Raw genomic sequence first — 27,352 nt, 5'->3', positions numbered from 1 at the left:
TTTGCAGGTGTCTGAGGGAGGTTTACGGAGACAGGCTGTGAGTTCTGTATATCCATCTGATACACTTGGAAAGATTCACATTGAAAGATACACATTGGGCTCTTGGACATGTGGACATATTTCACCCCTCCAATAGCAGCAGCAAACCTCAGACTAAGCACACATAACCACTGGTTGATCTGGTTTCACTTAGTTATGTCAATCAGCTGGAAAAATCCACAGAAATGGGGGGGGCTGTTGTGAGGGTAATGCCAGCAAGAGGACCAGAGTGTGGTCCTTCACTCTTGTTTCAGGGGAAGATGAGTTGTACAAGAGAGCAATCTGCACCTAAACAACAGGGCTATAACTTCCTATCTACAATAGCCCCAATAAAATAGAGCTGTTATCACTTTGCATGTGAGCAAGAGCCATATGCCCACTGAGAGAGAAAAAAAATTGAATTGGGGAAAATCAATGGTGCCTACACATCCATACAAATCCATAGAAAGCTTCACCTCCTCATAGGAGTAAAGGTAGAAGAATCATTTGTGCCCTTATGTTTTGTAGTGAGTGGAGACAAGGTCCCTGGTGTTGGATTTGGACCTGCTTGCTTTCTTCATTTCTTCTACTTCTCTCTTTTTGCTGTGTGCAGACCCCACTTTTACATGAAAAACTTACAGTGATTTCTAAGCAGATTTTGGGGAGTTTATATACGGTAGTAAAAAGTTTCTATTAATTTACAAGCTTTGTTTGGTGTAGTACCAACAGAAACTAAAAGATTGCTGTCAATCTTTGGCTGAGTCAGGGGAGTGGTTGATGTCTTCTCCTGGGAATAAGGGGCCATTTCCTTGGTGATCCCACCTAGGATTATCAAGATCTATCAACTCTTTCAGAAACTAACAACCCTTTCTAGCACCCTAGCTACTGGGGACAGTCCACAGAATGAGTCTGTATTGTCATGATTGGCAGGAATGCACACTCAAGCATTCCCACCCCATGTCCATGACAGATATTGAAATCCCTAAAAGAGGCATAGCAGAGTGTCCAGTTGATTCAGAAGCACTTGAGACTAACAGCTGATCAAGTCCATCTACCTTTAGGCATGGCTGGGCGAACCCTTCTGTATGAACCTGCCCTTGCAGCTTCACCTCTGATCTGCTTCAGCCAGCATGGCCATGAGCAGCAGGCCATTGAATTGGCTGAAGGAAAGATGGGAGCTCTACCTTACAATGCTTTATTTCAAGAGATGACTTGTCGAGACAAAAGCACAATGATGGCAGCAGTAAATATTACAGGAGAGTTGCCCTCACTACCATTTTCCATTGTAGTGTACATATGTGCTCTATTTCCACAGCTAATAATTTAAGATGGAAATTGTTATTGCAATTGCTTACTTTAAATTTAATCAGTCTTAACTGTGATTTTTCTGCTTTTACTTTTATTAATTGCTACATTAATCTCTAGTCTTATTCAGCTTTGGAGATGCTTAAAAAGACGATGGCCATTCAATGGCAAGATCAGCACTGCAGTTGTGACTGGGAATATTGCACTTCATCATCCAAATGCCATCACTTTTGTGGTGTTCGTTTTTTTTTATTATTATTATTTTATGTTGTAGAAGTGCTGGGGAATCTCATGTTGCTGGAGGTCATATTTTGACACCCATCCAGAGGTCAAGTTAAACAAATGCCAGATAGGAATAAGATTTGTCTAATTGGTCTTGCCTTGTGAAGGGGAAGCAGTCAAGCTGACACCTCAAGGTGTCTTGCAGCACTATTTTCTCTAGTTTTAAGATTTCATGACTTATTAGAGAAGACAGTGTAATTACATTTTCAGCTGAGATGCAGTTATAAAATCAACTTATGGTAATTGAGTACAGACACTGCAGCAAGAGGTGTATCACTCTTAGGTAAATATCATAGCAGTAGAAGGAGTGAGAATCATCATTAAATTTCACTGAAGGGTGTGAATCTTGAAATTAAAAATTATACCAATACTAACAACAGAAGCACTAAAAGCAACAATATGGTTAATAATAATTATTTGTCTTGAAAGCCTATCTAAACTCATAGGGATGAAAAGGAATTACATTTTCTTGTTGCTCTTTCACTTTAAAGAAAATAAATATGGTGTTTCCTCAGAGATGAAAGTCCAACTTTTTATTTTTCTATTTTTTTTTTTTTTTTTTTTTTATGGGGGAGGTAACTACATGTGGATGTTTATACTGCTGCTTAAATGAGTTCTTGATTGTGCCCACCACAAATCAGACAAAGTATCTAGAAATCTTTCCCATATTAATCGTGTATGAAAAACTGCAACACTAAAAATGGAGGTTGGTCTTCAAAATCTTGGCCTGTGATGTCAGAAGCAAGGCTGGTAGATGTTTTTCCCCTGAGGAAACCACACATGATAATGGTATTTCATGTGTTGGAAATTAGTTTCAAGGAACTCAGTTGGAATTTATTGCCAGTGTTTTACTAAAATCATTTTGCCTAACATTTTTCAAAAATGAGCTGTTTTGCAGAGCTCTGAGCATGTCTTCCCTAAGAAAGGGCAGAAATTTAAAAACCAGTGTCTGACCCTTGCATTACTTTTAAATGACTATGTAATAAGCTGCAGGGAGATACATGGATTTATTTTCACCTCTGTAATCTGAAGAATATCATAAAACGTTCAAGATTTTGCTCTTTTAGTTTTATGTCATCATCTGACTTAGCTCAGAATTATTTCCTTGGATAAATCCTTCCCATTCTCTACATCAACTTCCAGTGGTCTAGCAAGCCATATGTCTAAACTCATCACTGTCCACTGGATTGATACTTTATTTTTAAGGCTATTTGGACAGGTCACTTCTCTATCTGCAGTGTTGTACTTCCCAAAGCATGGACTGTGACTGCAGCATCATAATGAGTTACACAAAAGAATTTTAATTTCAAGACTTTGTTGACATCATAAAAATATTTTTCACGTGGTTTTACCACATGATGATTTTGTAAATCATCCGAAATTAGCTTGCCCATGGTGGTATTTTTGCCTCAAAAAGAATAGCTAGTCTTGATGAACTAAGAGAAACAGCAGACTATGCAAGGAGCAATTGTGTTTCTTCCCTTTTGCTGTATCCACGGGAGACATCTGAATGGGATTGTCTGAGCAAGAACAAAACGAGGGTTATGCAAGTCATTAGCTATTTCTGCAGACTCCATGCACACAGCAATGTGAAATGGAAACCTGTGATACAAGACTTTCTCTTGCAAAGTATGCCACAATCTCTGCAGCCCACCCTTTTGATCCAACAAATATCTCTTTCCCACCACTGCAGAATGGCTGCTCCCACTTTTAATGACTCCTGTAGGGCTTGGGAACTTGTGTTTACTGCATTTCTGCCCCATGGGCTGTGGCCCTGCTGTAATTCTTGCCCCACCACCATCATTCCTTGCCTGTTGCTCAGTTTATTATGTTAATTCTTGTCTTCCACCCTTCTCCCTGTCCCTTGCCTAGAAGGTCCTCAGATAAAGGCTGCTCTTGTGTCACCTCACCAACTCACTACTTTCCTTGTTTCATGTTCTCCAACACTGCTACTGCGGAGAATTGCAGGTACATAAAGCCAGACTCTACAAACTGAGGCTTGGCAGCTGTGGAATGTTGAAATAGGGAGGATGCATTGGACCATTGTGTAAACCAGCTACTAGCTGAGTTCATCCTAAATGACGAGTCCACCTTTTCTAATGTCCTCCAAAGGCACTGACAAAAGACACCTCCTTAGGCAACTCTGCTTGGCCAACCTAAGCCTCACTGCAGGTGCTTCTCTCTAGAGACCAAAAAGGGAGCCTCTAGATCTGCCTCTGTGTCTAACACTGCAAGGAACAAATCCAGACTGTCCCATCCTGGAAGGTGCATGAAGTCACTCAAAACAGAGCTACGTTTGTGTTAGCAGCAAAGCCAAGAGATGGCTTTCTCACCTTACCCTCACAGGAGAAGCAAATATATCAAAGCACAACCCTTACTGTCCAGTCAAACAAAAAACTAGCACCCTGAAGAGAAATGTGATTTATTGTTACTTTATTAACAACATAGCTTACAATTGCTTCAAGTAAAAAGGGGATTTCATTTTTGAATAAAAATTAAAATATAACTCTGAATATAGATTTTCACTTATTTACATGAAAACATATATACAGAATAGAATCTTACAGCAAACTAACAACATGCCCTTTGCCCTGTGAACTTTAAAAAGTAAAAACACCAGCATTGATTGATTTATATGTATATATATACACATACATATATACACACATATATATACATATATATATACACACACACATATCTTTGTAACACACCAAAGGGATTATATACACAGTTTTGAATCAAATCTTCAGTACAAACTGGAATGCAAAACAATTCAAAGATTTCCAACGTGCATCACCACAAATGGACCATAACTGCTGGTTGTTGAGCTAATTTATGTTGTTCTGTAAGAGACAGGAGGGTCTGAGTGTTTGCCTTGTCTCACCCTGGCACATGAGAAGCCTTGAAAAAGAAGCCTTGACTCCTTTCAAAGTCTGCACTTGAGATCTTTCACCTCATTTGGACCATACCACAGCGGATGCTTGGCTGTACTTGATATCCCTGTCTGTGTCCATGGAATTGTCAGGACATAGTTTCACCAGGGGAATGTTTTCTAGCAAGCAGGCCCCTGAAGGTGAAGGCTGCTGAAGTAACTGCACATGGTGGCACACCCTGACCTGGTTTGGCTGAATGGGGACTGGGAAACATGGCGCACACACCTATAAGCAGACATAATGACCATAAAATCTAGTGACGCTAGAGCAGCAATAAGCAGGTTGGGTGACTTGGGAATGCTAATTTTTGTCCTGTCACATCATAACACACAACAGAGTGTTTTGTAGACCAACAACCTGAACTCAGGGCACTAACACCTATTTCTATGGAAGAAAGCCCAAGTTTTAGCCCCTGACATTTCATTTGGACATCTGAAAGGTGCAAGAGGAGGTTCTTTAGCCCCAAACCCAAGAAATGTACAGGAGCTAGGTACAAGGAAGAAAGAATGATCTTCCCTACTACCCAGCAAGGAGCCTAAACCACCTGGGCTAAATCCCAGCAAAACAAAATACAAACCTGCCAGCATACTAGCTGTGCATGCATTGCCAGCTTCTCTCCTTCATCTCACCTGGCCCCTGCAAAGGCTCAAAGAGTCTTTATTGTGAACAAGATAGAGAAGCCTTCAGGAATGATGCTGATGGACCATAGCTGCCCTTTCCTCCTTGGAGAGATCATTCTCCATATCCAAGATATTTCAAGCCCAGAACTCCAACCTTCCTCTTCTTTCCTGAAACCCTCCCCACTATCTTTGGTAGGTATTGAGGCCAGGAATATTTGTGGGTAGATTGTCACACAGCAATTGTCCTTCTTCATTAAGCAGGACACGCATCTCACTTGAACTAACTGCTAGTCCACAAATACTTCCCCACTCATACTAGATATAAATGTATTCTGCTGGCATGCTGTGCCATGGGCCATTACAGAGGTGGGAGTCTTAAATCAGCAACATGAAAGCTTTTTCAGGGTAAGAATTCACATGAAAGACTAAAATAATAAAAAGGGCATGCGTACTTAAAACTATGACCCAGTATGTTTTTGTGCAGTTCATATATATTCATATTCTCTCAGCAAGAGAATTCCAGTGCATGGCACCAAATCATTACAAAACCACTCTTCTCCTGCAGGACAGCTGACATTTAAAGGACTACTGGGCTGTAAAATTCTCATCTTTGATGACTGGCTCATATTCTAAATGCAGCCATTAAGATCATTTGCACTTGTTGCCGGAGTATCATACCAAATAATAGATGAGAACATTAAATGCTTCTGCTCCTTTCTTTGGAGTTCATGAGTACCTAAGGACATGAGCCTTCCCTCGTTAAGTCTGGCAGATTGCAGCTGAATATCCACCTGCTGGGAGAAGGAGGATTTTAAATTTTGTTTTAATTAACTGCACACTTTTTGACTTTTAAGTGAAAGAATTTGGTGAAGGCCTAGTCCCATAGCCCATGTGTGAGGGCCCTTTAACTAACCTCGGTCACTTCTGGATCAAATCCTGAGTAACAGATTCCCTTAATCATAGGTCAGCTGATACGACAAAAAGTATTATCAAGGGAAAAAAAATGCATGCAATCACGTTTTTAAAGAGCTTTTACATGTATGTACATATATATATACACTGTACTAAAGTTTTCCAAAACTCACATGACTGGGGGGAAGGGAATTTATTTGTTGAGTATATCTGAATTAAAGAAATGTGTAGTCACAAGAAAAAAAAAAAAAGAATATAAAATCCTAATGTTTAATATGTTGCTGATTACAGAAATTATTTCTTGAAAAAGGGAATCAGCTTTGTAATTCCAAGCAATGGAAAGTACAGCATGACGTATCTTAGCACCAAAATGGAGCCCTTGAGACTATATTTATCCACATATAATAAAGCTGGTTTTAATGGTGTTCAGTTGCAGCATGTTCTTCTCTTTTGGCACTTGAATTTTGAAATGGGAGGAACAGTCTGAGCTGCATCAATTTTCCAGACACTCTATACCAGAAAAGCAAAAAGCATTTGAAATACCTTGAGTGTCTAAAACACTGCAGTTACACAGCAGCTCCATCACAATCAATTTTATGCCCTGAAAAGACCAGAGCAGGCTTTTCAGGTGACCAGTCATTGATTATGGTGGCCCAATGGTTCTGGTTGGCCTTCAAAGAGCTGAGACAGCGTTTGCTTCAGACAACACCTGTGGACTGCAGAAGATTGCAGTTTAAAGCCAAGGAATGGTGATGTTCCAGTTTAAGGCAAATTAGCTGCTTATCCAGAGTGAAATCTTAATGGGCTTTATGTATCCAACTTACCGAGAAACTCTGTAAATCCTACCCAACATTCAAATACCTCTGTCAGTATAGATGAGGCCATCTCAGCTAGGACATGCATCTGCTAGATGCTTCACTAAGGACAGGGTGTGTAGGCATTGCCCTGATCTTAGTGGTTACCACAGTATTTCTAGGAGGTTTTCTGCACCTTGCAGGATCAAACTCTCAAGAGCTAGTGCATATGGTTAACACGGTGGAGCTGGAGACCCTGAAATCCTTCTCAGAGCTGAGGCCAACATGCCTCTGAGAGGTAGAAACAGCCAGGGTTCGGTCACCCTGGCATTGAGGAAAGAACAGGGAGTGTGTATGGGAGCTGTCTTTTTAATTTGGAAAGGGAAGAAGAACCAAAGAGAACATTTTTTTGGGGGGTGGGAGAGGTGCAGGAAGGAGGCAGGACAACCAGCTGGAAATCACGGGCATTTTCATTAAGCTACCCTTTTAATTCAATGTCAGAGACCAGTGCTTTGGGCCTGAAGACTAGGAGCTGGTTGAATTCTGTAAGGTAAGTGCTGATGGGGTTGGGAAGGGAGCAGGGACCTGCCCTGGGACCTGTTCAGCCTGATTCAGCTCAAGCTGAAAAGAAGCCAGGTGGAGATGGGCAGGTGCCATGTGCTCCGCAATCCCTTACTTGTGCTCCAGAGCACACAGCTCTAAAAATGTCCATCCTCAGTCCTATGTGCCTGAAGAGAGGCCAACAACAGGTGCCTGCACACCCTTTCTGTGTGAGAAAAGCAGTCTGTGTGAACGTGCTGAAGGTCAGCATCCAACAGCCCAAAAGCAACTGCATGGTTGCTCCTCAGCCCTTGGTAATGGTCTTGGATAATCACGAATTCAGCATTGTACAGTGGTGCCCTTTTTAAACTGCTAACGCAATAAACTTCTGCCCTGGGTACCGAATTCAGAACAGGGTGGGAGAAGACATGGCTTCACCAATGTTACTGGTGTACTTATGAAGTTTCACCGGCTCTGCATTTGACCCAGAACCTATGCAGGACCAAAAAAAACCTTCCAGTGGTTTATACTTCTACATAGCTTCTACACAGCAAGTAGAAGTATTATTTTAGCCTAATAAGAATGCATTTCAAACATCTTTTTTGAAGTACATTACTCCAAAGCCTTGCTAATTTTCAGGAATTGAAGCGCAGGCAAGAATAGGCAGTTCTCTCTGATCTCTTCAGAGATTAGAGTTTCAAGTGGCGATATGAGTGTACTGCCCAATTAAAGTATGCCAAGCCCATTTACCCCTCTAGTTTAAGAAATTGTCTAAGAGGTTCAGCTCCAGCTTCTCTAGAAGGCAATCAGTGCAACAGACAACAGTAACCCAATCCTCTTTTTCTTTTCATCTTGTAGACTAAAAAACAATAATAATAATATTAAACCATTCACCACACATTTGATGCAAGGTAATTTTAGGCTAATTTCAGGTTATCATCTTCTGCTAAAGAACAGAGAGAGATAAATGAGAGGACACTGGAGAACATTAAATTCAAAGACAAATAGTAAGGATAGAGAAACCTGAGGAAATAAAAGAGCCAGTGCGAGCTAAAAGTAAACTCTTTTTTTGTCTGTTTGTTTAATAGGTGAGTTTTAAATATGGTTTAACTTCCCTGAACAATCAGTAAAGACTCCCATGTGGTGGGCTCAATGCTCCACCCATCCCCAGCTTGGCCAACACCCGGGCTGGGTGTTCCTAGAGTCTGTGGCTGTCTGCTCCCTGACCAAGCCTCTAGGAGTAGTTAGCTGCCATAGGAATATCTACAGTTACAGGGTTGATGGAGAAAGCACTGAACATTTTTTCAATGTATCCTAGCAAGTATTACATGTCTCTGACAAATCCCAGCAGCCAGAAACTCCAAGGAACATCAGAGTAGCAAAGGATGCTCAGAAGAAGGTGGATGTGCTAAGCAAAGGATCAGTGCAAGGATGCTGCTTAGTGAAGTCATTCTCCTTCCCTTCCTTGAAACGTCCTCGTACACTTGCTCTTCTGACAGCAGTCTTTTGGGAGCCATCCCCTGCAGGCAGATGTTGTACCAGCTGTGGGAGGGAGCTGGCTGAAGCAAGGTGGAGCTGGGAAAAGCACCCTCTCTTTTTGTTTTTCGTTGTTGTTGTTGTTTGTTTGTTTTTATTTTTCCCAGCTCTACTCTTTTTGCTGGGCAGAATCCCTTTCTTTTCAGAGATGAAATGAGGTGACATTTTTAGGGGATCTTTAGAGGAATCCAAAGTAGCAGGAAATCCAGTCTAAAGCCAAGTTTTTTAATGTCTGCAACAGTCCAGAATCCTATTCCTGGATTTCTGAGAAACAAAAGGAAACCATTTGGCACAGAGGTGACTACTTCTTTTCCCTTCATTTGGTTAAAACTTGAACAAGATCTTCAGTGCAAGACAACAGCTGACAGCAGGTCCAGTCCTGATGCCCCAAGTAAGAAAATCTTCGGTGATGCCCCAGGAGCTTGCAGAATCTGGCCCAGTCTGCAGTGGTTGCACCCATCACATTCTTCAGTGGCAAATCAGGAAACTCCCTGAAAAACGGACTAGAAAGTCTCCATGGATGCATGTCAAAGAGTCAATACTTGTTGCCTAATACATGCTCCAGATCAGATTTGGATGTTGTCCAGAATGTTTATTTCCAAGGCTTTCCACCTTTAATCCAAAGAATCTAAGGTGGAAATTGATGAAGGAGAAGGCAGCTGCGATAGCCTGGTGTTGGCCAGGAGGTTTTTCTGAGCACATGGTGGTCCGTAGGATTTTCTGATCCAAGTTTGTTGTCAACATATGGTAACTGCTGGAGGTGGGGGCCATAAGCACTGCTTTCAGATTTAGGGCTAGAAATGGCATTTCTTTTTGAAGAGGTCTTAGCAAAGTGTCTCTGGCATTACAGCATTGTCATATCACTATTAAATGTCAAGGGTGAGTTCACTGAGGCCAGGGAACTATGGTCTGTTTGTGATCTGTGAATAAGAGTCTGCTGAAATCAGTGGTTTCCTATGAAATCAGGCTAAAACTCAGCACAAACCATCCAATTCACTTTCTGATGGATGGATTCAATTTTATTGCACCTTAAAGTCAGATCAAAATTCAGACTTGGTCTGAAGAATCAGTTTGGCTCTTGCTTTTGGAAGAATTTTATGCCAATGTGATGCCACTGACCTCTTCTGAATTACAGAAAAATCAGGCTCAACATGTGGGACTCAGAGGGTCATATATCCCTGTAAAGTAAATTGAAAATACTTATCCTATATATATATACAACTAAGGCAAACCCTCTCTGGTGCACACCCTACTTGGCACAAAGCAAGCCCCCAGTTTCACTGGCCAGGGTGCCATTGGGACAATCTGGGGGCTGTCTACAGGCTGGTGACAGAGGGTGCAATGGGCCGGATCCTCAGCTGTTTTTTTACCTGAAAATACTGCAGCCTGAAAACACTGATGATTTTTATTCACACCTATCAACCAGATTCAGGAAAGTGCAAGTGAAATCAGCACTTTCTCAACAGTCTCACCATTAAATCAGAACCCCCCCTCTTTTTTATTCACACCATGGGCTCCAAAGCCAGGCCTTTGAAGTGACTTGAATTAAATCCAGTTAAAACTGGATGGGCTTGACTGTGAAGGGTATCATGCATGGTCCTTTACAAGAATGCAGTACTGTACAGATCCCATCACTGAGACTTTCAGCTTCTTGTACACAGCCAGCGTGGCTCAGAAAGCACTACTGTGCTTTAGGTCTTGGTGCAGCCCTGTCAATTCACTGCAGCTTTGTCTGATACCATACAGAAACCATGGGTTGAGTCCTTCTTTATAAATCGCTCCGGTATAACAAATAGTGTACGACTGGTAGAACACTTCATCCTTTTGTACGACTGGAGAGGGGGTCAAAAAAAGCCCAATGATCACTAAGATCAATCCGAAGTAAAGCCCAGGTCATGTTACAGATGTTCACTTCCATTTCAATATGAAAGAAGTGTGTCAGAGTTGGAAAAAAGCATTGTTCATGTCCAGAAATTGATCTACACAAACCATCATCAGCTGAAAATGTCCAACCATTCTCCTTGGGAATGTGTCTGCCATCAGTAGGTTTGCTTTAAAGAATGACAAACAGTCTGATCCAAGCTGGCCTGGCACCACAGCGTAATGGATTGGCGAGGCTCACAAGGAGAGATGCCAGCAATCTTTCAGTGTGCTTTACTACAAGTACTGAAAAAATAGTTCAATTTGTTGCTAGTTTTTCGTTGTGTTATTTGTTCCCCCATAGATTAATTCCCAGTGCTTCCAATTCCATGTGTTTTTGGAAAAGAAAAGAGAGAGGGGATGAAAAACTTGAACAAGTCACAATGCTAAAAAAGAGAGGGAACAAGAAGGGGAGCAGAAAGAAATGGAGAAGTGCAGTCAGTTGGCATATTGTGCATAGAAAGCAACTTTTACTCGCTCAATCTGGTGACACAGTTTGATGGCTGGACCAAGCTTCAGCTCCATGCACTCTTGCACCGTGGGCAGTGTCAACAACAGGAGGGCTTGGCCATCGATGTCCTGGGGAGGAAAAACACAGTGATAACAGTTTTGTTTATAGATTCTTGAAGGCAGAAAGCAAGACCAGATATGGAGAAGCAAGAAGAGAAGTTTACCCCAAAAATTAAAGACAGTTTTGTCCTCTGCCCTTTTCTCCCACTTTGATGCAACCCATCTCCTTTTTCTGAGGTACCTGATGCTTTGTTTTGAAGTAGTGTATTCAGAGGTTCTCACCTCATCCACCTTTTGGGAAAAGCCTCCCAACTGTGAGAATGCTGGATCACCTTCTAAAGAGGGGACCACAGAGATCAGGTACGTCCCATTCCATGGCTAAGCAACTGAGGCAAGGAGAAGGCTGCAGAGAGTACACCAGGAAACACAGCAGGGAGCTGAATGGACGAACTGTAGTCAGTCCCAGTATCAAGCCAGACCTTTCTTTCCTCTTTTTTGGCACACAGTTTGCTTAGCACAGGTTTATGTCTGCCTTAGTCCATGTTGTGTCCCCTGGTGCACCCAAGATCTGCCTTGTTCTTCATCAGCTGCTGAACAACCAAGAAGAGCTCTTGCAGTCTCTGATATCACAAAATCACAGGGTGGTGAAGGGTCCTCCAGAGGTCACCTCCTTCCCTCAGATGTATTTATGCTCCAAACTCTCTGAACTAGCACCCCAGACGAAAGACATTTTATGAGGGATTTCTGTTGGCTTTATGATCCTCCTTTTAATTACGTGCTCAAGTCCTCTTTACTCTTTAACGGACTGAGAAGCAGACCAGTGGGCTACAAAACTGTTTTTTACCCCCTACGGAGGATCAGAATGTAAGTGCAGAAAAAGCACAGTAACTCCCAGGCAACATAAACTCCCCAGGACAGCCCTTATTAGGTAGTGTTAAACACAAGGAGGATTTGGACACCTTAAACACTGCTTTGATCAGGACTGTCCCGTTTTTCAGGTTCTTCCTACGGTGAAGCTTGATGCTATGGCTTGATGGTATGGCAAATAACAAGGCAAAGCTCCAGTCATCTGTGTTTGATTAAAGTTCCTATAAAATTCTCTTGCACAGGAGGGACAGGGTTGGCTTTCAAGCCCTGGAGTTATTCCAGGCTGATTAACAAATGGTTGGAGCAAGCTGCAGTGCAACGACTACAGCATTGTGCTATAGGAGTGTTTCAGCCTTGCTCTACACTCACACTTCAGTTTCCCCCAGCCAAAGCTGCTGTACTTTGGCACAGAGCTATTCACAGTGAAAAATCAGAGATAGTTCGACATGCAGTGGGCCATACCACTGGGTGCCATTGGCTATGGACTAATTAACTGCACTTGCTTCTTTCTAAATATGATTTCCTAGAGCTGCCCTTTACTTTCAGCAGTTGCTGTTACTCATTAGCCAAGGAATGGCTGTTTCTATATAAATTTTACATGTTCACACTAACTTGAGATGAAGGGCATTGGCTTCTACTCCTGTAAACTTACCTCCTTAACGGGAGGTGTTTGGCATCTCCTGGAATTGGGTCACCCAAGGGCCTGCTTGACTGCCAGATCTTCAAAAAGATGTAGATGGGAAGTTGGTGCCTACATACTTGGAGCACCTAGGGGTTTGTGCCAAAATCAGCTAATTTGGGGTTCAATTGTCAGTTTTCTGCTTCCCTGGCCAATATTTTAAGACAGGGAGCAACCATGTAGCCAAGAGAAACAGCTGTATATGTACCAAATAACTACTATCTGTTGATACTCTAAGGTGTCTGTGCTGTGCTGGGATTGTGCTGTTGACCTTGGCATGGACCACAGAACAACAAACAAGAAAGAACCAAACTTCTAGATTTTGCCAAGGTCTCAGTTTGGGGGCTTTCTGTTCCCTCTGAGTATCTGACAAGGCTCTGACTTGAATTTCCAAGGGTAGCCATGCCTCATCAGACACTTTGCTACAGCTTGGTCTCAGGGGATCTGAAGCCTACTCATACACTCTTCATGGAAGCCACAGGCCCAATATGTGCTGCCTTTTTTTTTTTTTTTTTTTTTTTTTTTAATGTGAATAAACACCACAGTCACAAAGAGAAGAGTTACATGAAGACTTCTACCTGCTCCTGAAATATTTTGGCAAGGGGTGCACAGTCAGTCAGTTTAATAAACCTCACAACATCAGTCACAGTCCACTCCAATGGATTACTGTCCAGGACAAGCTTCTCTTCCTCTTCATGCTTAATTTCCTAAGAAAAAACAAAAGCTCTCATAAAGAAAACTACCTGGTGTGGAAAACCATGCTGCTGCTGAGTGGAGATGCCCTCCTCAGATGAGAAAGGCTTGGCACTGAAGGTCAATTTATAGAATCAAAGAATCATAGATTCATTAAGGTTAGAAAAGACCCCCAAGATCATCTCGTCTTTAGGGAAGACATTAGGGAAAACATTAAGGAAAACACGTCATTACTTGGGAGCTTGCAGGCACACTCACTTCCTTGACTTGCGTGCACTTCTCCGCCTCACCGAAGGAGAGGGGCTGGGGTTTGCGGCTCCGCCGAGCCCTCTCCGTAGGAGGAGGTCTGTCCGACTCGGTGCTGCTCCGCAAGGTAACCGCTCGCCGGGGCCTGGTGGAAGGCACCTCAGCGGAGGAGGTATCAGTCTGGTCATCACGGAGCTCGGAGCTCGTTTCCTCGCTCCCTGTCTCATCCTCCATTGCATCTGGCTCGTCATCTTCACTCTCCTGCACAAGGACCATCAGAGAAATGGTAGCAAGCCTCGGACACGAATACAGCAGCAGCTCAAAAGGCACCACATCAAACTGCACACCCATGTCCATGGCAGTCCACAGCAACATTTATTTTAACCAAATTATCTCATTTTCATTACAGTGCTACGTAGATTAACCCTCAATTTAGATTTGTCACAAAATGTAAAAAATACCCAGTGAACAAGTTCTTTTTTTTTGTATGTTTCTAACAAAAGGGCAATGGTAATAACTCATCTGGCATGAAACGTTCAGCAGATTCCTGGAAGTTTTGTCAGACAGAGCTTGCAGACATACACCAACTGATGGGAAGTGTGTATTTCGAATATTATATATACCTAAGTTGCCCAAATGACTTTGACAGCCGAGCTCTGATCATGCATCCAAGGCTTATGCACAGGTCTTAAGTGAAAGAAAATTTAGACCAAATTAGTTATATTGGTTGAAAGGCCAAAAAACTTGGGTAATGGTTGATTTCATCTTAAAATGGGTTTATTTCAATCTAAATTCCTTTGAAGCAGTATAATTTAAGGAAATGAGGCTGAACCACACCTAAATGAGGACTAAGTCATGAAGATGCAAGCAATCAAGTGATAGTGGATAAGAAGTTGCTCTCCTCCAGCTGAAGTGGAGGGAATTTAACTAAATTGGTGGAGGAAATTTAACTAAATGAATTTTCTTTTGGGTTGCATGAAGCAGCTGCAATTGATAGCAGAAATCTTCAAAATGTCCCAGTACAACCAGTCCAGTCTTAGAAGCAGAGAGTGGTAAAGAGGAATTCAAAATGGGAAACAGAAGTGGGGGGAGGTTGCTGATAAGTCCCTCAAAAATGAGATGCAAAAGTGCGTGGGGGGAGAGCAATGAGAGAAATTTGCTGATATATCCCAGTGCAATGCGTACCTCTCCAGAGCCTGCAGCATTCACATCAACAGCTGATGACCTCCTTTTCTTCTGCACAAAGATGGATTTCCGCCTTTTTCTGCGTCTGGCTGGCTTGACATGACCACTTTTCATGTTGTTATTTTCCCCAATTGGCGGCTTAATGATTTTTTTCCTCTTCCCATAATAATAAGCTGGAGAAATTAAAGCAAAATTCTCACTGAAAACTTTAAACCACCAAAAGAAGGGAACTTCAGCTTGCTTTTTGCTACTGATTTGGTATTACACTCTAGGTGCACTTTTATGAGGAACTTTAAAATGCCTTGATTTGGAAAAAAATCCAGTGTATACATAAGATGTCATTGTGGTCCAGCACAAAGTGTTACAGCTTTTATGTATGCACTTTTATTGGTGATGAGTTCAGAATTTAACCCCACGCTATGTACTTAGAGAAAGTTTCCACTAAGCTGAGCAGCAATTTTAAGCAAGTAAGCCAACATGTTTCATTCTTGATCTAATGCCCTTCTGCATGAGTTAACAGCCTTAGACACATTTTCAGCTGCTAATAGTTTCAGCAGAGGGTAGAGAGAGCCAGCTATCCTGAATTATGTATGTTGGTTCAATGCACAAAGGAATGTGTTTTGTTTCTGTTTTCTAACTCTGAGTATTTCTTGGCCCAAGCTGAAATTAAGGATGTGAAAATCCCCTGGCTTTACATCAGGGGCTTGGTTCATCTCCTTTTTTAGATGCCCTACATCATCCTCTGGGGCTGACAAGCAGGGTATCCTTGGACATGTAAAATGGTACTTGGCACCCACGTCAAAGTTTGTAACTGCACCGAGCTTTTCACAAGATCAATGGAATTTAGGGCACCATTCATCTGGCCAAATAGAAACATCAGCTCTAGGATAAGATAAGCACAGATGTAGATCCCCCAGCTCTATCCCTCCAGCTCTCCATTCACTACCAATGGGAGCTAGGAGTCCATCAGGTGTAAAATTCTATAGAAACCCATACTCAGTGATATGAATCTCTCCGAGCCTGCTTCTTCTTCAACCCTGGCACTGAACAGAAGCAAATCAGTTCAAATCAATCATACTGGTTCATTGCAACTTCTGTGATAGAAGGACCCACTTCCACTTTCCTCACCTGTTTAAGACCCAGTTATATCAGTAACACCAACCAGTAATAACAGTAACACTGACAACAATGATGCAGCAGTTTAAATCTCAGCTGGCCACTGCAGGCTCCTTTTATGTGCTCCTTAAATTAACTTTGCATACAAAGAAAAGTCAATACTTCCAAGGAGCAGTGAGTTTCCAAGAGATATATTAGGATGGGGTGAGATGGACTGTTTTCTGGCAATGCCTGTTTCTCTGCACAGAATACTAAGGGAGCACATAGTGGTCAGGATTAAATAACTACTCAACCTACATGAGATGAATCCTACTCATTATTAATGCATTACCCAACTCATGTTCACTCATGTTCTAGCTCACACACAGTACCCCACTGCTCTGATACCTGGCTAGCAACAAGTCCTGCAGCCAATACTCACTGTACTTGGTTTTAGTATGAATGGAGCAGTTCTCTGGGCAGACTTCAGCCACTAGCACAGGGCTGAATAAATTGGGGCAGCACTCCAACTTTGCACAGACTCTTCTGCAGAAATCCGCCACCTGATCCGACGTTCGCACAATCTTAACAGTCGCCCTGTACGTCTTCCCTCTGTATCTAGAAAAGAGTTCAAGATGACCCCGTGTTACCAATCAAGCTTTGATGCTACAGACCAGATGCTGCCCTCTTGTAGGGGGACACAGTCCTTAATGGTTTTTGGGAGAGTGTCTCTTGGGAGGGCAGGAATAAAAGGTCTGCTTGGTTAAGTGACTCCATTTCAGGCAGACTTGAAGGAAAGGTAGGGTGAAACGATCCTGGAAGCTGAGCTGTGGCATGGTTTTGGTCTAGAAAAGCATACAAGTACAAACTGGATATACCTGGACATACAGCAGAAGACAGAATAAGCTTCCAACCGACTTGGTGCAGATATTATAAAGGATAATACACTAATACCATGAGCTGACACAAAGTTTTGGAGAGAGGGGTGTAGTCTCTTCTTATATATTGACCTGTGATGAAAATCCTACACACCTTGCAGAACTTTCTGGTCACCACCCTGTACTGGCAATGGGCTCTGTAAGCCCTCACTACACCTCTGGTCTCCTCCACTGCCTTCCTTGTTGAGGCAGCTCCCACATCACGTGCCAGCTCACAACATGTCCACCGTTTGATCACACAAACTAAGGTCACTTGCATTGTAGAAGTATTCGGGTGAATACTGGATTGTCTGCCATATGGAGACCAGATGACTTCACTGCTATGAGAACTGGGCAGTCCAAAGCCCAAGGAACTCATCGGGAGTCTCTGGAGTGGTTTAACGGGGTTCCAGGAACAGGCCCTTAAAACAGCGATTCCTACAGGGAATGCTTAGAGCAGAAATCCTCAATGAAAGGTTTGTCTTAAATTTGTTAACCATGTGCTACTAAAACATTTATTTCAGTGTTTTATATGAAGTGTTTCTGAGCGATAAGTGAAAGAAAGATACAGTTACATCCCTGCTGTAATACGTTGTAGACGTGAACTCTGAAAAACCAATTATCCTCATAATTTATTAAACAGCAGCACCAAGCTATTGTAAACAGTGAGATAAGGTTTTTAAAACATCTTTTACGCATCCTGAGGAATGCAACACAAGAGACAATCATGCAAGCGCCTGGTGCTAAGGCATTATAAATGTGCTTTAGAGGAGAGAAAAGTGACACACAAAAGAAAGGGAGGGTGAGACAGTGAAAGAGAGATTACTGGATTGGAAGCAAAGACGAAGATAAAGTCATCAGGAAAAATGAGACAAGGCATTTGTGAGTACATTACAACCCATAGGTCACTAGCAGGGAGGCAGCTCCTGATAGTCAGATATGGAAGAGGAAGAGAAACAAAGGAGACGTGGCTGGAGAGTTAAAATACACAGCACGCACCTAGACTCAATTCCCTCCCTCTGAAGATTTTACTGAATTTCACAAAACAACTGAGAAACCAACTCTTGCTGCTCTACCACCCAAAAGTTCTTTCTGGAAACACTGAGATATGGGAAGAGGGTTTCATCTCATGGTATGTGAAGTCCCATAGAGGGGATACCCAAATGAAACTCAGGTCTGAGAACATCCCAATCTGACCATTCTCATGTCACAAAAGACTTGATCCAAACTATCACCTCAACCCAAAACTCTTCCAGAACCTATAGGAGCAGCTCTGCAAGGCACCAGACTCCCAGACACTCTATTTGGTGTCCCCAAACTACCCCAGGTTATGGAGACAGTCCTGGAGCCATTCACTCTCCTTATTTAATTAGCCAACCCTTTGTGCACCCTGACAGACCTTGGCAGACATATGAGATAAACTGGAAAAAGTGCTTCTTCTAGACAGACAGCACTGTTATTCCGGCTCCCCTATGAAATAGCTGTGCAGGCTGGCTGGCTAAAAGGGGTTTGGCAAAACCTAATATGAAAAGAACAAATTCTACAGGCATTAAAATATATCTACTTATAAATGTTTTATATTTCTTTTCAATGTGTTTGAAAAGACTCCTGCCCTTATTACTTCTCCAGAAGCCATTAAGTTTAATGACGGCCTAGATCGTTAGGTCAGTAAATCTGTGACAGGCTGAAGAATTTCATTGTGCTACCTTCACCTGAACCTCAACAACTTTGCTCGGACTAAAGCACCACTTCCAGAAAAGCACCAGACTCCCCTTTAAGGTCTTCATGCTGGAAGAAACCTGGCAGCAGGAAAACCTGTACCTATAAATCTATGCCTCGTTTTATTTATGGGTATGTGTGGATCTAACTTACATTTATTTGTCCTTGTTCTGACTTTCACCACAAGGATGAAAAGACTGCATCTGGTTTTGTTTCCCTGCAAAAGCATTGTAATCAGATTGCCTCTTGATCTTCTTTCTTACAAGCTAAGAAAGCTGCCTGATGGGTATTATTCAAGGATGGCTGACTTCTTCTAACTGCGTACTTCCTATTGTGTTTGGCTACCCAGAAAGGACCCATTGTACATTGTAAAGTGCCTGGTGAAAGAAAAAGATGAAATTATGAAAAGGAACAACTGACTGATTTCACAGTTCGGTCTGAATGCAACACACATAGCAATTAACAGACTGGATGGCAAAATGTAGATCAACACAACTGCACCAATGAGTCTCAACAACCCAAGGTGTTAGTACTGGCCACAGTATTATTTTTTACATGATTTTGGCCTTGGCAGCACCTCTTTCAACTATAAACCAGATTCTACTAATATTTTCCATATTTCTCACACTGCAGATTTCTAACACAAACACCACCAAATGTAATTTGAGCTTGTCTAGGACAGCCATGTGGAAATAACTCTTTTGGATATAATCAGAAAAACCTTTTCCATTAGCATCATTCAAAAACTTACCTACTACTGATATTCCTATTGATGCTTTCAAACAAGGACTCCTATCTTCTTAACCACTTTTAAGTAGTAAGTAACCTGCATGCATAGCATGGCAGCACTGGAGACAGCAAACAGCTGTGTCAAGCTTAATATTTTTAGTTTGCTTGGAAATAACTGTTACTTTAAAAATAATTTTTCAGCTCAAGTCGAAGTAATTTTACTTTACTCTCCCTTTCTTTCTGCCCTCAGATCCCAAAATGTGGAGAAACCCTTCTGGCTGAAACAACTTCCAGGAAAAAATATACTCAGGATCTTTGCTGATTCATGAGCAACAATATTGAGCTAATAGCACTTTGCTGGCAGTATCATTCTTCTTTTGGAACCAGACATTCATGAGAATAAAATGTCTTCTAGGAGCTCCAGCTGGGGTCCATTGTGCAATGGTGTGAAAAGGATTGTGATGAAGATACATCAAAGTGCAAGAGCTTTGAGATTACCCTCATTTTCAAAGGTTTTATCACAAGGATATAGCTAACAGTTCTGACAACCTTTGAGACTATTTTGAATAACTCAGTGTCTAAAAGTCTCCACCTCTTTTCGAGGATCAAAAATTCCTATCCGTTCTTTTGCAAGAAATTTCCAGTTTCTTTTCCAAGCTCAAAGTCCACCAAACATATGAAATCTCCTGCAAACACCTCCTGCAAACACCAGCCACCCACAGCAGACAGCCAAAGTCTCTCTGCATTGGCTTTACCAGAAGCAATTTACCAGTCCAGCAGTACAAAACACCCACTTCACTGTTTGATTCAAACCCTGCCTGTATGGGCCCTTGCAAGTGCCAAAAAACAAACAAACAAGCAAACAAAAACACCTAAAAACCCTAAAGTTTTCATCAAAACCTTCATACCTTTAAAGCTACTCAGTCCACCATGAATACCAAGGATTTTGCAAATACTCTTAATCTGGGTAAAATCCACAAAATCATGGTAGTTTACAGTGGTAATTACACTAATTCACTCTTGCAGTGCCTCAAAAAATAGGTGGCAGAGCTGTTGCAGAAGATAAATCACATCACATGAGCTGTAGATTTGTACTGACATTCAAGGACTGCCATTAATAACTGTTTGCCACCTGGACTTGGCACCACTCCACAGCTTGACTCTAAATATATTATGGGAGACTGTGACGAAAGCCTTGTTAAAGTCAATACAAATAACTTCCACTGGTTTTCCCCCAGCCACCAAAGCAGTCATCTCATCACATCAGGCAGAATTTGTCCTTTGTAAGTCAAATGCTGAGTCCTCCCAGCCACCTTCTGGTCCTGCATGTTCTTGGAAATAGCCTTCAGGAGGCTTTGCCTAATAACCTTTCCAGAGACTGAGGTTATGCTGACCAGCCTGTCGTTACTTGGATTCTCCTTGTCCTTCTTGAGGTGCCATCTGATGTTTGTCTTGATCAAGTGAACTTTCAAATATGACAGAGAGTGGCTTTGCAATGACATTAGCTTGTTCCCTCAAGCAGAGCTGGATGCATCCCATCTGTTTGCATGCACTTGCATACATCCACTTTGCTTATGTCATCTCTAAGTTCTCTTCCATCAACCATGGGCAATGCTTCACTTCCTCAAACAGGGCTAGGGACATGGAAGGCCTGAGAGCAACCCTTGCCAGCTGTTGAGGCAAAAAGCAAGCCAAAGAATACATCAAACACCTCAACACAATCTATCGCAAATGAAAGAAAGTCTTGTAAAGCAGCCACAGTGAAAAGACGGTGATTTGGGGTTAATATTCCTAGAATTCAGCTGCTGGATTTGCAGGTCTCAGAACTTCATTTTTCAAGCAGTCCAGGACTACACATCTTTCATATTTTGGTTAACCGGGCTTCCAACAAGACACCAGATAATGCTCTGCACGTAACGGTACTGTTAATGCACAAAGTCCTGCAAACATGGGTAAGTCCAATCAACCCCACTTATAGCTGTTAGAAATGAAAGCCTTTGTATGTAAGATTGGGAAGCCAAATCTAGATGTAGGCACTGAAATTAAAGCATCAAAATCAGAAGGGCTGAATGCCCACAGCTTTGTCTATTCCTCATAGGAATTCAGGGGATTGGGCCTGACATTTCTAACTCATCATCACCAATAAATCAGGTTTGACTATTTCCACAGAGAGCCAGCAGTGCTGTTGGGAAGTGAATGCCATCACGCACTGCAGACACATCTCTTTGGACAATCTAAATTGTTTAACTTCTTTGCAAAGCTAGCGTAATTGATTTTGCACTGGTCACTCTTGACAGCAGTGTAAACTAAACGCAGGTTGCCCAAAGACTGAGCTAATGCATTCATGGCAGTGAATGATTTGGCATTTGGGCCAGTGGGAAAAAAAAAAAAAAAAAAAAAAAAAAACACGCCACCTTCTCACCATCTTCCTCCCTCCCCTTTGCTCTACCCTACCACAACCATCACTGCAAACAAACAACAACATTGTCAAGATCTAAGGAGTTGTCAGCTCGCATCAGAAGGAAGGCGGTGACACGACATGTCACATTACAGCGCTGGCGCTCCAGCTGGCTGTGGAGCTGTCATCATTAGCAGCAAGATGCCACTGGGAGCTGGCATAGCTGGAACTCGATGTAGACAGGCGTTTGCTTGTTACAGGTCTCTGTTTAAGATTCCGGAGCACAACAGACTGTCATACCTGATGTAGCATGGCATGTGCTGTTTGCATGTCTCAGGGTAGCTGATTTCATAAGCATGTTTCTTTTTCTGCTTCTGCACAAGCAGATGTAATTAAAACCCCAGTAGGCTAGATGAAACAGCTCAAGTAAACCCAGGAAGGGAAAAAAAAAATCCTAGGGTAGTCAGATAGGGCACATCTACCCTTTGTCACCCACCAAGAAGTACTCAAGGTAGCTGCAGGCAAGCTGGTACGACCCGTCAGCACCACTCTATGCTCCAGCCCCAGAAACCAGACAGCTGCAGCCATGTGGTTCTCTCCAGCACCATTAGCTCCATCTCCTAAGGAGCCAGAGGACAACACCATACTGAATGAGAATATATTTCTATGCTTCGAGTCACTCCAAGACTTGCTGTCCTAGCTCTGAGACTGTAAAGATCCATCCTGTGGCTTGATAAAGTTGAAAGATGAAAATTGTTTGACTTGCTGAAGAGCTGAGCTTGCTGCTTCCTAGGGTAGCCATCATACAGGAACACACAGCCTGTGACTGTCTGGCCAACACTGCATATAAAACCTTGGCATACTTTTATCTGGCAGGCAATACAGATAAAAGATATATCCCAGCACCTGGCTGCCCTGCTAAATATGTAGGACAAGGAAAAAGACAAAAGCACAAATGGGTGGAAGTGCCACAGAAGAAAGTACAGGGGATGGAGGTGGTCCTTACAATACACCTAGTACATCAGGTAGCAGTGAGGGAGGGTAAGTGCAATAAGGATTGCAGCAGCCTTAAGAAGTACATACTACTGCTGTTGAACCAGACAGATATTCATACTCAAATGAGAATTCCCAACAAGCTTCTATTCTGAACACTGCTAATAGGAAAACTGCCCACAAGCTTGAGTCTTTGCAGGATCGAACAGAAAAACGGAGCATTACAACTTGATTTCACACTGCTAAGTACCTTTTAGAGTGCATTATCTGTCGTTTGCTAGTACAAGGTGTGGGAGCCCAGAATCAATGAAGTCATCGCCCATGACCTGGTTTTATTTTTAATGAAAATCTGCATGCACAAGGATGACTTTTGGATTCCCATCCACAAAATTTCATTTGATAAACACAAAAGCATGACTTTCCACATGGCTGAGAGAAGCAAATTAAAATAGGATTTTCTGGTAGCTTCTCAATTCTAATTGCAATCCTCCTTTCCAGTTTCAGATTGTGCGGGATAAAAGGTTCTCAATTCTCACCCTCAATCAGAGCACACAAGAGCTTTCTGCAGTATCGGCATGGCCAAAGATCAAATACAACAGCAATCAATAATTCCATATTTGACAGCAAATCATTGTAAATAACCAAAAGAAAACTGCTTTTATTTGAAAAGGAGTAACAGAGTTCAGCATAAAGGGTGAAATTCACTGCATTTAATGTCGGTACTCAAAAAGTCACAGCAATCAAGCTGGTCAGAAAGAGAGAGCTATCTACAAAGAACTATTTGTTGACCTTTGTCTTAAAATGGGAAGAATTGCTTTTTGGGAGGGATCTGGAGAGAGCATTGGTGATTGTCTCCTCTTTTAGAGGAATAATGGTTCTTGAGACACGTCGTAAGTACAGGGCCCATATATAAAGATATAAATGGTACATTTTAAAGATGGAAGGAAAAACAGAGTATTTTTTAGATACCAAGATTTCTTAAATATTGTTTAGATTTAGATAGAATTGATTCTAGAAAGGCATTAAAACATAATCTGAATCCCACATCTGCTAGTATTTTGTCCTAACCACCCTCCTATTTAAAAACATATCCCTGCTATATTGCTTACACTTTTTAGTGCCATTGATTCTTGCCAGGTTTTTCTGTATTAGAGTGACAGGCTCTATATTAAAATCAGCAATACTGCTACATTTAGAAAGCCAGGAATTGAATGAAATCAATAATATCCAAGCTTATTGGAGCACCTTATCATAAAACTCAAGACTTCAGTGAATGAAGATGGCATATTTCTTCAAAATCTGGATAGCTGCTTGGAGAAAGACAATAGAAATGTACCATTCAGGTGAACATTTCACTTCTTAAGTTGCTACAGAACTAGGCAGGTAGCTCAGTGAAGCAAAATGATAATTAAAAAAGCAAAACTCTCACAATACAGAAAATCTCCTGCTCTTTTTTTTTTTTTTTCTTTTCCCCAAGCCAGTACAATTTCTGAAGCCTTCTATATAAAGGAGCACACACTGAAGACTTACTTTGCTTTGAGTGTTTCCTCTTGGAAATTCCACTGAGGGTCTTCCACTAGCTGCAGCTCTCGTAAAACACTCCCTGGCTTGTAAGCTGCATTGATCACCATGCTCAGAACCTATTGAGACATAAAACCAACAACACTGATGGATTTAAAAGCAATCCTTGACCACGCTCCCTGGTGCTATATAAGCAGGAGAAGCTTACAGATGCCAATTTATGTTCAAGGATGCACAAGATAAGTGTTAGATGCAATGAGAAGATGTCCCAGATTGAATCTATGTGCCAAGCACGTTGTGGATGACACTTCGGTATGATACCATGATTGCATTAAATGCTGCTGGCCAACCCCAAAGATCTCCCATTAAATGAACGCCAGTGTTATTCCTTGAGACAGCCCCCCTCACCCAAAGCAGGTTCCATTTCCGGCATCCACAGTGGCTCAATTTATTAAAAAATGAAAACATCTCTGACGGCTCAGCCAGGGCCAAAGTCACGTGGGGGTTACACACCGAACACTAGATGGGAAACTCACGTACTTAAGGTTGGCAGTACACTTAAGCATCTGAGTGCTGCACGCCTTGACGGTATTAACGGAATATTAATGAAGTCTACACAAAAAGAGTTTGCAGGAGGAGTGCCTGAAACCCAGTATGTGTCCACTCTGTACAATAAAACGCATGTGCCAATCCATTTAATCCACAGTGTTTGAGAATAAAAATAATTCCTACTATTCACTCAGAGGATCCAAGCCTTAATAGCCTACACTTGGCCTAAGGAGATAAATACAAGAAAAACAAATCTCTTAATAGCACCAGATCATGTGTTTGAACACTCTGCATTGTATGCCCATGAATGACTCCACAATGAATCTGGATTGGTTTTGATATAAATTAGCTCTTTACCTAATGCCTGCTCTTAATTCTTCAGGGCTCTTAAATGATTTCAGTATGATAAGCATTAAGTTTCCCTAGCACCCATGAACATGCATCATATGGTTTTCATGAAAAACTGACCAGGTCATATTGCAAAGAGCAACGACTTTATGTTAACATTTTTTTCTTCTTTTCCTTTTGTATGCGTTTCTTTAATAAGCCAGCAATCTAATGATTTTCTGGCATTTGGAAAACCTTGAAGGGTGGATAATTTTCAGGCAAGGGCTTTAATTCATGTTGCATAGTACCGTGTAAAACAGAAGTGGTTTGAGTAGCCTGTCTAGATTATTTAATAGAAGCAAAATTTAATTTATCGTTGGTCCCCTGGATAAACAACCGGAACCAGTCTTCAAAAAGATGTAATTAGAGACACTTAAAGCAATGCCTACTAACAGGACCCAATGCCTTATGCAGCTCTGATCACCTGCACATCTCAAAGAGTGCTATGAGCACACTCATCTCACACAAGGGGAAACTAAAATACAGATTTACCCACAGTTCTCCATCTGGTTCCTAGCTTGTCACATAACCTGAGATTCCCAAGGCTTTGATTCCCAAGAAAACAAAAGAAAGCTTCTGAGCAACTCCATCTAGTTGCTCATTCACAACTTTTCTCATCTGCTACTCACCATACAGATGCAGCACTGGTATCTGAAACAGATAGGGAGACCCAATGCAGGAAAGCCAAAACTGGGTTTTCAAATAAACACCAAGTATATGGGTGGCTCCCATGCTCATTCACAACTCATGTGTTCCCCTCCTGCAAATCCAGGGGGTTATTTACCACCTCATCAGGTGTCTGCTGGGGACGGTCTCCTTCAGCACGCTTTGACTCCCCTGTTTGCTGGTGAAAGAGCCAGGAGCAGAAAGCAGGGGGTTCTTCCACACCAATTTCCATAAACAGTGCTGCCTTGATCCTTTATCAGTGCAGTGGTGTTTGTATGAGTTGTCAAAACAGTTAGGAAGTGAGCAAGAAAAGAAAATCCCCCCCCTGCAAATAACTGTTTGGCACTGCCTGAGCATCACCCTGGACACCTAATCAACTCCAGCCCTGCAAAGAAACCACAATGCCAGTACTTCTCTCAAAGGTCACTTGTCATTCATCAGGACTCTTGCTAAACTTCTAAACACAGTTTTTAAATGAGTGTTTTGTAATAGGAGTCATTTCCCTTTAACAGAATATTTTTTTATTATTATTTTTTTTAAAAAGCATTAGCTGTTACTCTTCTTGTATCTCAAATTTAAGTCACTGGGTCTGGCATTTTACAGTGCAGCAGGAGTCCATTACCATGTTAAATATGTTACCTTCTAACAACACTCTCTCTTAATATTACACACTGCTAAACACTAGGAAAAAAAATATTACTTTTTTTCTTGCACAAAAATTAACTAGGATTAAAGGAAAAATGGTGAAGAAACCTATACCATTTTCCAGCTTTCTCTGGAGATGGAAAGTACCTTCACTCACGTCATCAGAGATCAGTGGGATTTGCAAATTTCACATCACTCGACCCCTCTTCATTGATGATCTCAATCCTGGATGAAGCTTTCTCAGGAAGTATCACTTAATGAGGTTATATCACAAAATAGCACTATGCCCCTTCTCTTCAAGAGCCCTACGACCAGCATCCTTCTGAGAAGAAATTCAACTTCCCTCCTCTAGTCCAGGGGGTAGCATTCAAGTGGTGACATGCTTACAACAGACTATGTCATTTCAAAAATACAGATGGCCAGATCCTAAGTTGGAGAATCTGCTATAGATGGGTTGAAATCCATGGAGCAGTCTTGAGGGCAACATAAGTGAACCCTCTTGTATAAATGCAGTTTGTATCTTTCTAGACTATAAAAGATTTTTGCTATCCCAACACAATGTCTTATAACTAACGATAACACCATCAACATGACTCAATCATACACCTAAGGCTCAGTACAAGCTATGTAATTTTCCGAGCACCATGATTTAATTATGCAAGTTTCTCCTAAGAACTCATGCTGTGCTGA

At 41.8% G+C, this 27,352-nt stretch overlaps 1 protein-coding gene across 5 annotated transcripts in view; it reads right to left on the bottom strand.

Moving 5' to 3' along the window:
* SFMBT2 (Scm like with four mbt domains 2) overlaps positions 1-27,352 on the bottom strand; it is a 180,711-nt gene that overhangs the window by 61,358 nt on the left and 92,001 nt on the right. For 2 of the 5 annotated variants that reach the window (XR_014319395.1, XR_014319396.1), the window contains exons 16-21: positions 24,425-24,534; positions 16,581-16,756; positions 15,044-15,216; positions 13,871-14,119; positions 13,498-13,626; positions 11,338-11,442 (exon numbers count right to left, since the gene is read on the bottom strand). Coding sequence is in view for 2 of the 5 variants with exons in the window: in XM_082783944.1 (XP_082640070.1) it covers positions 11,302-11,442; positions 13,498-13,626; positions 13,871-14,119; positions 15,044-15,216; positions 16,581-16,756; positions 24,425-24,534 (978 nt within the window). In the remaining 3 variants the exon portion in view is untranslated. Of the gene's footprint in view, positions 1-4,068; positions 11,443-12,892; positions 13,627-13,870; positions 14,120-15,043; positions 15,217-16,580; positions 16,757-24,424; positions 24,535-27,352 lie in introns of those variants that run through there. The other 3 variants (XM_082783944.1, XR_014319397.1, XM_082783945.1) reach the window with 3 other exon arrangements.

The sequence above is a fragment of the Aythya marila genome (assembly GCF_965140915.1).
Source record: "Aythya marila genome assembly, chromosome: 1".
In the NCBI taxonomy this organism is placed as follows: Eukaryota; Metazoa; Chordata; class Aves; order Anseriformes; family Anatidae; genus Aythya; species Aythya marila.
Note: the sequence above shows the minus strand (reverse complement) of the source record. Positions and strands in the feature narration are given on the sequence as shown.